Below are 13,724 nucleotides of genomic sequence, written 5' to 3' on the forward strand. Positions count from 1 at the left end.
GTGACTTTGGGGAGGAACTGGGCCCCTTCTTCCTTAACTCCAGTTCGTGTGTGTGTGGTGGGGGGGTACTGGGGTTCCTGGAAACCCTTCTACCTCCAGGCTACACTCCCAGACCTATTTTATATTTTTTTATTTGGAAACAGGGTCTCTTAAGCCTATGCGATCCTCCTGTCTCCGCCTCCCAAGTGCAGGGGCCACCAAGCCCGGCTCCAGTTCTTTTTTTTAAAGGGGGTTCAGGGGATTAAACCCAGAGGCATTTTATCTTTGAGCTACATCCCCAGCCCCATTTTATTTTATTTATTTATTTTTGTGTGTGTGGTACTGGGGATTGAAACCAGAGGCATTTTACCTTTGAGCTATATCCCTAGCCCAATTTTATTTCTTAATTGGAAACAGGGTCTCCCTAGGTTGATGAGAGTCTCACTACTTGCTGAAGCTGTCCTCAAGCCTGCAATCCTCCTATCTCAGCCTTCCAAGTAATCTCCCTGAGATTACAGGTGTGTGCCACCACACCCGGCTCTATTCTATTTTTATTTATTTTTCTTCCTATTTTTTTTATTTTTTTACTTATTTATTTTTGCAGTGCTAGGGATTTAACCCAGGGGTTAAATTCTACCTCCGAGCTACACCCCCAGCCCAACATTTTATTCTTTATTTTGAGACAGTCTCTCACTAAGTTGTTGAGGAGGTTGGCCTCACTAAGTAGCTAAGGTTGGCCATGAACTGTGATCCTCCTGTCTCAGTCTCCCAAGTACTGGACTACAAGCATGTACCACCACACCTGGCTTCTATTTTATTTTTTAAACAGGGTCATGCTAAATTGCTAAGGCTGACCTCGAACCTGCGATCCTCCAGTCTCAGCTTCCCCAGGACTGGGATTACAGGGGTGTGCCACCATGCCCAGCCTTAACTCTGGTTCTTTTCCTTTACTAGCCTTACTGACCTTGAGATCAAAGTGAGCAATTTTCTTTGTGTGCAGGTAGTTCACCCCGTCCAGAATCTGCTTAATGAAGCTGGTGGCCTCCTCCTCACTCAGCGACTCCTTCTGGGCCAGGAAATCGAACAGCTCTCCTCCAGATACTCTGCAAGACACCAGGGAGAAGTCCAGGCCCCGTCAGCCCTGAGTGCCACAAGGCCAGGACCCCAGGCACCCTGGGAGGCGGGATTCCCCTGGCCCGGTCTGGGGTCATGTCCCTCCAGCTGTGTGATTCTTTTGGACCTCAAAGGTAGGACTCCCTTAGGTTGTTGCCAGAAAGGCTTCTGCTCACATTCTAGGCCCAGGCTCCTGGTTATCCCAGACTTTACCCTCTCCCCCAAGTGACTGAGGTGGCAGAGAACAGAAACAAGTGCTGGAGAATGATACTAATATCTAATGTTTATGCCCCCATTTCATGTTTTGAAATCCTAACCCCTGAGTAGTGGCATACACCTTTAATCCCAACTACTGGGGAGGCTAAGGCAGGAGGATGACAAGCTTAAAGCCAGCCTGGGAAAGTTAGATTTTGCTGAGACAAAAAGATCGCAGTGTGAGGACAGCCTCAGCTTCTTAGGGAGGCCCTTTGCAACTCAGTGAGACCCTGTTTCAAACTAAAGAATAAAAAATAGGGCCGGGAGTGTAGCTCAGAGGTAGAATGCCCCTGGGTTCCATTCCCAGTACTGCAAAAATAAAATAAAATAAAATAAAAAATAAAAATAAAGCCAGGCATGGTGGAGCATGCTTGTAATTCCAGTACTTGAGAGGCTGAGACAGGAGGATCACAGGTTTGTGGCCTCAGCGACTCAGTGAGGCTCTCCGCAGTGAGTGACCTGTTTCAAATAAAAATAGTAATAATAAAATAGGGCTGGAGGTGTAGCTCAGAAGTAGAATTCCCCGGGATTCAATCCCCACTACCACAGAGAGAGAGAGAGAGAGAGAGAGAGAGAGAGAGAGAGAGAGAGAGAGAGAGAGAGAGAGAGAGAGAGAGAGAGAGTCTGGGTATAAATCTCGGTGGTAGGACACCCCTGGGTTAAATATCTGTAATAATAAACCATCTAGCTCATGTTATTTTGTTATTTGGCAGACTGAATGGACTATTATAAGAAAGTAGTACCAAGAGTGGGGTGCTATTTCAATCAATACCTAAAAAATGTGGCAGTGGCATTAGACTGGGCTGGAAGAGTTGAGAAGCATGGTAGAAAATTCCATGTTGCCATGAGTGGGCTATCAATGGAATTGCGGTGAGGGCTTGGAAGGGGAAGAGGAGGTTCTTGGTCTTCTGAGACAATATATAAGTGGTCATGAATCAAACATTAGTAGAAATATGGACGGTAAAGGACAAAAGGGCATTATGATGAGGGTTCAGATGAAGAACATATTATCTTTATTAAGCAGCAGAGAACTTGGCTGATGTGTGTGTGTGTGTGTGTGTGTGTGTGTGTGTGTGTGTGTGTAAGGTAGAACTTGGAAGTGATGAAATTGGATATTTGGCTGAGGGAGGAGATTTCTAAGCATAGAGTGGAAGGTGTGGCCTGGCCTGTTTCCTCTAAACTACTTATAATAAATTCTAAAAGCAGAGAAATTTTTTTAAAATACAATTGGTAAACAAGGTGTGCTGGTACATGCCTGTTATCCCAGGACTGGGAAAATCAGGAGAATCATGCCTGTTATCCCAGTACTAGGAGGACACAGGAGGATCTCAAGTTCAAGATCAGCCTGGGCAACAAGCAAGACCCTATTTCAAAATAAAAATAAAAATGAAAAGGGCTGTGAATGTAGCTAAGTGATAGGGCCCCCTATGTTCTATCTCCTGTCTCTGTCTCTCTGTCTCTGTCTCTCTGTCTCTCTGTCTCTCTGTCTCTCTCTCTCTCTCTGTCTCTCTCTCTCTCACACACACATACACACACACACACACACACACACACACACACACACTAGAATTGTTCATCAAAAGGAGGGGAATATTCCCACTCGCCGGGCATGGTGGCGCACGCTTGTAATCCCCATGCTTGGGAGGCGGAGACAGGAGGATGGCGCTGGTTCGGAGCCAGCCTCGCTGGCTTAAGAGACCCTGTTTCCAAATAAAAATATAAAAATAGGTCTGGGAGTGTAGCTCGGACATAGAAGGGCTTCCAGGAACCACAGTACCACCAAAAAAAAAAGAAAGAAAGAAAGAAAGGAAGGAAGGAAGGAAGGAAGGAATAAGGAAGGAAGGAAGGAAGGAAGGAAGGAAGGAAGGAAGGAAGGAATAAATATTCCCACTCTATACACATTTGGAAAAAATGAACAAAACCTGTTTGGAGAGAAGGAAGGTGTGGCCCAGGATTGCTGGATAAGGAGATTAGTATGGATCTGTCAGCACAAGGGAAACCAGATGCTATTCATCAAGACAATGGAGAGATTAGTCAGCTTCTAAACAGAAGCTACCATCCAAGACAATCATCTCTGAGATCCTGGCGGGAAAGGGAGTGCCCCTCCCACACAGCCCACAGTGCCCTGGCTTGTGGGACAGAAACTCTATGAGAGAGGGACCCCGCTGCCCAGTGCTGCCGCACATATGGACTCGGATACCCAAACTCTGTTGCCACATTCCTCTGGGTGCAGGCCAAGGCAGACAGCACGCACTAGGCCAATACCCAGCAGAGCCGTGGGAATGGGGCTGCCCTGAGACTTTAGACCAGTACAGCCATGATTCTTGCCTGGGAGAACCACGGGCAGGAAACGCCAACCCAGGAGAGCTGTGGCAAGGGCTGTGTCCAGCAAAGGCATGGGGTGAGCCTGAGGGGTAGAGCGCTAAGCCAAAATCATTCCTGGGCTTTAGGGTCTTTGGACCAGCTCAGGACCTGACACTCCTTCTTCCTTCCTACTTATTTTTCTCTTTTGTAATGGGACTGTCTAGCACATGCTTGCCCCCCTGCTATATTTGGAAGGACATAGTATGTTTTTGGGGGTTTTTTTGTTTGTTTTTTGCTTTTTTTTTTTTTTTGGTGGTACTGGGGTTCCTGGAAGCCCTTCTGCCTCCAGGCTATGCTCCCAGACCTATTTTATACTTTTTATTTGGAAACAGGCACTTCGAACCTGTGGGATCCTCCTGTCCCTGCCTCCCAAGCACAGGGATTACAAGCGTGCGCCACCACGCCCAGCTTAGTATATCTGATGTCATAGCTGGAAAGCAGTCTGCCTCAGAATGAGTCATTTTGAGGCCAACCTATCACTGGTTTGGAAGACATTTAGAGGAGTTTGGATTTTACACTTTGGAGTTGCCTGGGGTGTAGCTCAGTGGTAGAGCACTTGCTTAGCATGTGTGGGGCTCTGGGTTGGATCTTGAGCACTGCAGTAAACAAATGAACAAACTTTGGAGTTGGTGCTGGAATCAGTTATGAGTTGAGAAGCTGTAGAGAGCAGCCTGTGTCCTGCTCCGAGCTACCCCACGTTCTCTAGAACAGCAGTTTTCAGGCTGTGTCTGCCCTGAGTGACTATATTATTTTTATTTTATTAGTTTTATTTACAGGTACTGGCAATTGAACCCAATGGCATTCAACCTCCAAGATACACCCCCAGCCTTATTTTTATTTTGAAACAGTGTCAGTCTCACTAGGTTGACAAGTCTCACTACTTGCTGAGGATGTCCTCAAACCTACAATCCTCCTGTCTCAGTCTCTCAAATACTGGGATTACAGGCATGCACCACTACGCTAACTTTTTTTTTTTTTTTTTGTACTGGGGGTGGAACCCAGGGGCTTTTCTGCCTTTGGCTATACTCCCATACCTATTTTATACTTAAATTGGAAACAGGGTCTTACTAAGTTGCTGAGAGCCTCACTAGGTAGCTGAGGCTGGCTTCAAACCTGTGCGATCCTCCTGTCTCAGCCTCCCAAACGCTGGGATTACAAGTGTGCTCACATGCTCACTTTAAATTTTTTTTTTTTTCTGGCAGTGCTGAGCATATAACCCAAGGCCTTGCACATACTGGGTAATTGCTGTACCACTAAGTTACAGTCCCAGCTCCCAAATGATCCCATTTTATTAAATAATTTAATTAATTAATTATTGCAGTACTGGGATTGAACCCAGGGCATTCTACCTCCAAGCTATACCCCTAATCCTATTTTTTATTCTTTATTTTGAAACATGGTCTCACTAAGTTGCAGAAGGCCTCACTAAATGGCTGAGGCTAGCCAAGAAAATGTGATCCTCCTATCTCAGCTTCTCCAAGTACTGGCATTACACGCATGTGCCACCACACCTGGCTGGATTTCATTTTATAAAACAGAAGCTTGTCCTGAGATATTTCATTTGAGCTTAAGTGCTAAGGCAGAATGACTTGGTAACTTGTCTGGGCAAATAACCACCAGATGTTGGACACATATTACTTAAAAAAAGGAATAATCCAAGCTGGGTGAAGTGGTGGATGCTACACAGGAGGCTGAGGCAGGAGGATCACAAGTTCAAGAACAGCCTGGGCAACATAGTAAAACCCTATCTCAAAAGAACAAAACTGCCGGGCGTGGTGGCGCACGCTTGTAATCCCAGCATTTGGGAGGCTGAGACTAGAAGATGGCTGTTTGCAGACAGCCTCAACTATTTAGTGAGGCCTTCCGCAACTTAGTGAGAACCTGTTTCAAAATAAAGAATAAAAAATAGGGCAGGGGTATGGCTCGGAAGTTGAATGACCCCAAGTTCCATCCCCAGACTCGCAAAAAAAAAAGAACAAAGCTAAAAAAAAGAGAGGGGGGTATGGGATGCAGATTGGTGCTAGAGCAGCCCTGGGTTCAATCTCCAGTAACAGACAACAAAAGGCCAGCTACACAGCAAAATCATAAGGCACAAAATGATGAATAAATTATGCAAATAAAAATATGACCACCTATGGGCCAGGCATGGTGGCTCACTCTTGTAATCCCCACGCTTCAGAGGCGGAGACAGGAGGATCGCGCAGGTTCGAAGCCAGTCTCTCTGGCATAGGAGACCCTGTCTCCAAATAAATATATAAAAAAATAGGTGTCTGGGAGTGTAGCCTGGAGGTAGAAGGGTTTCCAGGAACCCGAGTACCACCAATATACCAATATACATATATATATATATATATATATATATATATATATATCCACCTAAGGAACTTATCTAGTTAAATAAATCACATGGATGCATGGACCTATCAAACCCATTAGCAAAAGTGGGCGTGATGGCACACACTTGCAATCCAGTACTTGGAGGATTGCAGGTTTTAGGATAGCTTCAACAAATAGTGACACTCTCATTAACCTATTAAGACCCTGTTTCAAAATAAAAATAAGCCAGGCATAGTGGTGCATGCTTGTAATCCCAGCATTGGGGAGGCTGAGACAGGAGGATCACAATTCATGGGCAGCCTCAGCTACTTAGCGAGGTCTCTGCAACTTAGTGAGACCCTGTTTTAAAATAAAGAATAAAAAATAGGTTAGGGGCTATAGCTTGGAGGTTTAATGCCCCTGAGTTCCATCCTCAGACCCTCGAAATAAATAAATAATAAAAATAAATAAATAAAAGGCAAAGTAAAATAGGGCTGGAGGTGTAGCTCAGAGGTCGAATGCCCCTGGGTCAATCCCCAGTACCACACACACACACACACACACACACACACACACACCTATGAGCCTACTGAACACACCAGACCATGAATGATGCCACCCCCTTAAAACTCATAAAAGGAAGGGCACCTGAGCCGGTGCAACAGCAGCACACTGACCCACCACATGTCAGACCCCTGGGTGAACACATCTGGAAGTTGACAGTCAGCAAACTCCCACTCTCCCACTTTCCACTGTCACCTGCTTCTCCCTGAACAAGTTCCACCCTGAAAGTCCCGAGGTCTGAACAAGTTCTAGGGCTGCTTCTTATCTTATCTGACCACCTGCATGGGCTCTTTTGCAATTGATTCTGTTCTTTTTTCTCAGTGGCCATTGTTAACCCCTTCTTAGGTATTCTGTAACCTATAGATCATTGTGTGAAGATGTGTGACTTGCTTGTTACAGATATTAATAATTAATATTGGAGTGGAATAAAAGAACCTGTGATTGTCACAGTCCCCAATACAAGAGAACTCTATTTGGTAACATAACACAGATGAAAGTGATGTAACTTGTGATTTATTGTTATTCAATAAATTCTGACATGGTAGGAAAACAAAAATGTGTCTGGTGTGCGTTCATGGCGTAGTTCATGAGAGGGGGTCTTACGGTGTAATGAATGCATTTTACATTCAAGAAGGACATGAATTTGGAGGGGAGGACAAGACCTTGGGTGATGCATTTCCCTTCTCTAGGGAGGCCTTGCAAAATAAACAGATTGGGCCCCCAAAAAAGCCTCTTTTGTTTCATTTTAGAAAAATATAACCTCTTCATGGGATCTTGAGAACTAGACATGGTCCCCAACTTTAATACAAGACCCATAAATCACACACACACACACACACACACACACACACACACACACACACACACACAGAGGTACTATAGATTAAACCCAGGGCACCCTATCTCCTGGTTACATCCCCAGCCCTTTTTATTTAGTTTTCAAAATTTGAAACAGGGTCTTGCTAAGTTGATTATGGTCTCACTAAATTGCTAAGGCTAGATTTGAACCTATGATCCTCCTGTCTCAGCCTCCCAACTACTGGAGCCACCCACAGCTCCCATCAATTATATTCATCTCTAAAAACTATAGAGTATACTTTTGACTTTGTGGGGGGTGGGCCCACTGTGGATTGAATCCAGGGCTTTGCCCAAACTAGGCAAGTATTCTACTACTAGGTTATATCTCTAGTCCTTTTCATTTTTTATTTTGAGATAGGGTCTTGCTAAGTTGCTCAGGCTGGCCTCAAATGTTTGATCCTTCTCCTAAGTAGCTGGAATCACAGTCATGTGCCACCATGCTTGGCACTTTCAGCTTTTGATTCTACTTTTTTTTTTCTTTAGGTGGTACTGGGGTTCTTGGAAGCCCTTCTACCTCCAGGCTACACTCCCAGACCTATTTTTTTTTAATATTTTTATTTGGAAACAGGGTCTCTTAAGCCAGTGCGGCTGGCTTCGAACCTGCGCGATCCTCCTGTCTCCGCCTCCCAAGCGCGGGGATTACAAGCGTGCGCCACCACGCCCGGCTATTCTACTTTTTTTTTTTTACATTCTATATTTTTGTACCTAAGGCTGATGTGACAGGAATGGATAGCTACAGGACAAAAAGAATCTCTCTTTTTTAAATCTGGCAACCCTACTGGTCCTGCTTATCCTCTAACAGATGCTGAGTTATCCAGTCAACAAGTGCTTCTCTGAGGCTAGAGCAGAGCCAAAGGTTGCCACAGAAAACATTTCAGGAAGGACTCTGAAGCAAGGGGTCCAAGGCTGTGGGATCACCTACAGGACTTGTTTAAAACGCAGGTCCCATGCATTCCTCTGATTCCACTGCCCCTCTCAGCTTCTGCCCGGCACAGGGCTTCCTCTTGCTTTCTGCTGAAATCACTGGTTCTAGGAAGACATGACCAGCTCTGACTCAGGTTCCTTTTTCTGTCACTGTACTATCTGTGACCTCCTAGGAAGGAGCTGCCTCTGATGTTGACTGTTGTGTGAAGAATTTTGTTGTCCAGATGAATCCACTTCTGAATAGTAGAAAGAATATATTAAAAAATCTCAGTAGATTAACTCGTATCACGTATGGAGCTTGTTGTGAAAAATATCAGTATCCCTGTGAGGGCCGAGCACACCTCTCACTCAGCCCCAGCCACTCGGGCTGTCTGCACTCCAAACCCATGGAAAGCGATACCCCGGCGGCTGCATACCAGAGGACGGCCTGGCAGCGATGAGTCCCTGTTCCCTGAATTAAATCCAGCTTTCTGGACCCAGTAGCTCTGGCAGCATCTTTCCTCATTGCTGGGGGGCAGTGGAATCAGAGTAGGCTCATCCCTTAGACTTGCAGTAAGCAGGTTTGAGCTGAACAGGTGGAGGGTAACACTCATCTTCAACTACTGGGCAAACCATTAACCTATTAGGACACAGTGCAGATCTGGAAGCCAAAGACTCCTGGTCAGCCCAACAGAAGTCTCCAAGCCCAAGCACAGAAGTCCATGAATCTCTTTCCTGGAAGATCCTCCTTCCCAGACCCTGGTCACACATAGTTTAGGTACAGTTTTAGCAAACTTAGGTCGTGTGTGTGTGTGTGTGTGTGTGTGTGTGTGTGTGTGTGTGTGTGTGTTACTAGGGATTGAACCTGGGCCACTCTACTACCTCCAAGCTATATTCCCAGCCCTATTTTATTTTTATTTTGAAATAGAGTCTCTTCCTAGATTGATGAGAGTCTCACTACTTGCTGAGGCTGCCTTCTAACCTACAATCCTCCTGTATCAGCCTCCCAAGTACTGGAATTACAGGTATGTGCCACCATGCCCAATTTAATTTGGGTCTTTTCTAATATCAAAAATCCTAGGCACTGCCAGGGCATAGTGGCACATGCTTGTAATTACATCAAATCTGGAGGCCAAGGCAGGAAAATTACAAGTTTGAGGCCAGCCTGGGCAACACAGTGAGACCTTGTCTCAAAATAAAAAATAAAAGGGGCTCAGGATGTATCTCAGTGGTATAACATCCTTGGGTTCCACCCCCAGGACTGCAAAAACAAACAAAAACTCAGCATTCCGTGGACAGGCAGCCTGAGAGCAGTGAGACAACTTGGAAGTGAAGGAGGAAACAGAAACTGTGAACAGAAAGAAATCACGATGTGCAACAGCCCAAGCAAGTCACAGAGCACCGGGTGACCGCTGATACAACGGATGGTGTCGCTGGGCTCACAGAAAGAGAGCACATAGCTAGTGGCTGACTGCGCCCTGCCGGCCATCACCGGGGACCAGTCGGGCTTTGGTCTAGGTCAGGTGGCACAGGTCCCAACTAGTCCAAGGGGCAGAGAGAGTCATGAAAGAAACATGAAGGACGCTGAGTGCTAGAGAAGGAGAGAGCAGGGTAATTCTACGCATTTAAACATTGGGATGGACCATGTAAAAACTCAATGCCAGTGTGCATTTCTGCCACTTAAAGCCCTGTCTTGTAAATGTCAGGAGAGTCCTCAAAATGAGAAGGATCTCAGGTGTCAGGTGGACCACCCTTTCTGTTGTCAGGTCAAGATGGCTACTTGATTTACAGGTGAGACACCAATGAGGTGATTTGCCCAAGGTCATGAAATCAAGGATTGCTGAAATAAATGCCACTCCTCTGCAAACTGGCAGGTGCATATATGTTTATGAGGTCACAACATTCTTTTTATTTGTTTAATTTTATTTTGTGACAGTGTCTCACTAAGTTGCCCAGGCTGGCCTCAAGCTAGTGTGCCTCCTACCTCCCAAGTAGCTGGAATTACAGGCTTATGCCACTACTCCTGGCTAGAACAGTAGTATGGGGTCTTGCTGCTTGACTAGACATGGTCACTATGACTTGGGCCACAGCCTAACTCAAACCCTATTTTCTTCCAGGGCCCCATCTGCTCATTCTATGGAAATGTCTCTCACAGAACACAAGGGCGGCCAACCAAACCCTGGAGTCTTGGAGTTACCTATCCAAATCCCAGTATCCACCAAGAATCTTCCCCAGCCAGACCAGCATAAGGCCATCCTGCCTGGTGCTCACAGCCCTCTGCACAAACTGTGTGACTCTGGTCCTGGGCCTGTCACTTTCTGGTTATAGGATCTCATAAGTGACCTGGACTCAGTGTTCTGGTCTATAAAAGGGGGTTAATAAGAGTTGTGGTGCAAAAAAAGAGAAAGAGAGAGAGAGTGTGTGTGTCACAATGCAATAGCATTGTTATAAAGATTAAATAAGGTAATAAAGGTAGTACTAGGCACAGGTAATACAAAATAACCTCTGTGTCTCTGTGTTAGTGGGGCATTTCCCTCAGCGCAGTCATGTAAGGATTGAGCAAGCTGACAGATACAATGCACCTGACAGGCCTGGCTTGCACTTGAGATCTCTAAACAATAGCTAACATTGTAATAATAAAAGCATTAAGTGCAATACAAATGCAGCTGATTTCCCCAGGCAGGACTGGAGGAGGGCACCTATGAGCTCAGAGCTCGGAGAAGGTTTGTTCTTCCTTTCCTGGTAGAACAGCTCCCTCCCTGAGAGCCTCCCCGCTCTCCACATCCTCTGCTCCTCTGGCAAGCTCGCCTAGCCATGAAATGTCCCCAGGCCAAGTCATTTCTTCCCTTGATCCCCAGGGTCCAACGACCTTGAGACTTGGAGCATCGCCCTGTGCCTGCTTCTCAGCAAGCTTGCCCTCCTTGGGTCCAGTTCCAGAAGCAGCCCGGGATAACCAATGCAGAGGGACCATCCACCACTGACTTCACTGACTTCACCCCTGGGCTGAGCCTAGGTCTGGTGGCTTCTACCCCTGGGGCTGAAGCTGCCCCTGCCCATCTCTGCTGCCCCACGGGTCCCCGGCACCACACTCACAGCTCAAGGATGAGCACCACGTCGGTGCGGTTCTCGTAGACATCGTGCAGCGTGATGATGTTGGGGTGCAGCACCTGCCGCAGGATGCTCACCTCCCGCTCAATCTCCTCCCGGCACACGCCCCGCCGGCTGGCCCGGCTCTGCCGCTTCTTGATGAACTTGGCTGCGAACTCCAGCCCCGTGCTCTTCTCCCGGCACTTCTTCACGATGGCAAACTGGCCACTGAGGGGACACAGACCCACACGATTAGGATGTCCCTGTGGCCACTGAGGACACAGCCCCCACTGCCAACTGCCAGGACACTAATTCATACCAGGACGGGACATATCATGCCACTGGCCAGCATCCCGCCCTGGCTGGTAACCAAGAGATAGATGGTGCAGTGCTGGGCTTCCCTTCTGTTCAAGAGTCCTTTGCCTTTTACTAGGAATAGAAGTTAGTGTTGTTATTCCCAACCTACAGAAGTGAATGCTGAGGCCCTTGAAAAGTGTTGGCTTCATCAGATGGCGCAGCCCTGTCCTTGCAAGGCCTGAGCTAGGACCAAAATCCAATCCACCAGATGGACCACAGGCTGGGTTGGCAGGATCCTTCCTGGGGTGGGGGTCAGGGTGGAGGCATCTGACATTTAGTCATCATGGTGGGAGGCCGTCACAGTGTAACCAGCACTGTAAAGTGAGGAGAGGCCAAGGGTTTTGCCTGAGGACATCACAGGGCTAACAGCAAAGCCAGGCACCAAGTCACTAAGCCTCAGTTACAGGAGTTGAGACCTGCTCAGTACCCTATAGGCGCTAGCACCCAGGGCTGGGCCTCGGAATCCTCCGCTCCAGGGCCCAAGAGGGCCCAAGAAATGGTGTCCATGCCAGAGGGCCAGGCTGCCCTGAGTACTCCAAGTGCTGACCTCTAGGGAACGGCAGCAACCTTCTGCTTCTCCATCTCAGTAAGGCCACCAGCAGGGCAGTCTGCATTCCTGCAGACTGGCCAGGAGCCACCCCGCCCACTCTACGTCCACATTGTCCCATGTATTCTTGCCACACCAAATACCCCACTGTTTGGGTAACTCAGAAAGTTCTAAGGTTCAGCTTAATGGCTTGATAAGGGGCACCAGACTCTAGAGGTGGTACTTTTAGAGGCTCTGGGGGGAAACGTTAAATGTGATAGTTGAGTACTGTGACTCACGCCTGTAATTCTAGTACATGGGAGGCTGAGACACGATTACAGGTTCATGGACAGCTTCGTCAACTTAGCATGTCCCTCAGCAACTTAGTGAGACTCTTTTTCAAAAATAAAAACGTAGGAGCCAGGCGTGGTGCCACATGCTCATAATCCCAGTACTTAGGAGGCTCAGACAGGAAGATCGCGGGTTCGCGGCCAGCCTCAGCTACTTGTTAGACACTCCGCAACTTAGTGAGACCCTGTTTCAAATAAAAGCATAAAAAAAATAGGGCTGGGGGTGTAGCTCAGAGGTAGAATGCCCTGAGTTCAATCCCCAGTACTGTGCATAAATAAATAAATAAATAAATAAGTGGAGGTGTCACTCAGAGGTAAAAGACCCCTGGGTTCAATCCTTGGGGTCAAGAAAAAAAAAAGCTATAAAGGATAAGATACTCTGGATATATGCCCCAACCTCAGAAAATACCACTGCATCTAGATCATGCTATTATTAGAATAATCCTTCAAAATAACCTGACCAACAACAAGAAGAAAGTCAGACTGAGCAATTGGAGAACAGACACAGCAACACTCAGACAGCTTTCAATGCAAGCACTTTAGAAACGCTGCCAAGCACAAGTTCGTGTAGCTCTCTGTCCCCATGCTCCGTCCACGAGGCACTGTCTGAGCCTCTGCTCTGTGCTGTGTAGTAAGAGACCAAAGGCTCACACAACAGGTGCAGAGGGAGTTCTGGGGAGGGAGAGGCCGCTGGGGGCAGGGCTGGGCAGGCAAGGCTTTTGGAAGCCAAATTTATAATACACCATCCATGAACTGTAAACTCTCAGATATTCAGGCCCCAAATATTGGCTCTGAGCTGTCCACACACTAGGGGCTGACGCAGGTGGAGCAGAGCCAGAGTGAACACATTCAGTGTGATTTCCAACACACATGGACACTTGGAGCCGCTTTGGGCCTTGGGGACATCAGGTCCCTGAGCAGGTGCCAGCAAACACTTAACAACGCTTCTGGTTTCAGGGGATGCAAGTCTTAGCTGCAGGGCAGCCATACTCCTCTCCTCCCGACACCTCAAGAGGCTGCTGGTGGGGCCTGGCATTTCAGAGTTCTTGTGG

General features: G+C 47.1%; 1 protein-coding gene across 2 annotated transcripts in view; it reads right to left on the reverse strand.

Moving 5' to 3' along the window:
• Positions 1 to 13,724, reverse strand: part of DAPK2 (death associated protein kinase 2) — a gene marked incomplete at both ends in the record, with an annotated part of 121,024 nt that overhangs the window by 40,965 nt on the left and 66,335 nt on the right. For both annotated transcript variants that reach the window (XM_080692905.1, XM_080692904.1), the window contains 2 exons: positions 944 to 1,082; positions 11,446 to 11,667. In XM_080692905.1, the coding sequence (XP_080549031.1) occupies positions 944 to 1,082; positions 11,446 to 11,667 (361 nt within the window). The remainder of the gene's footprint in view (positions 1 to 943; positions 1,083 to 11,445; positions 11,668 to 13,724) is intronic.

This window comes from Muscardinus avellanarius, assembly GCF_963383645.1.
Source record: "Muscardinus avellanarius genome assembly, chromosome: 3".
NCBI classification, from domain to species: Eukaryota; Metazoa; Chordata; class Mammalia; order Rodentia; family Gliridae; genus Muscardinus; species Muscardinus avellanarius.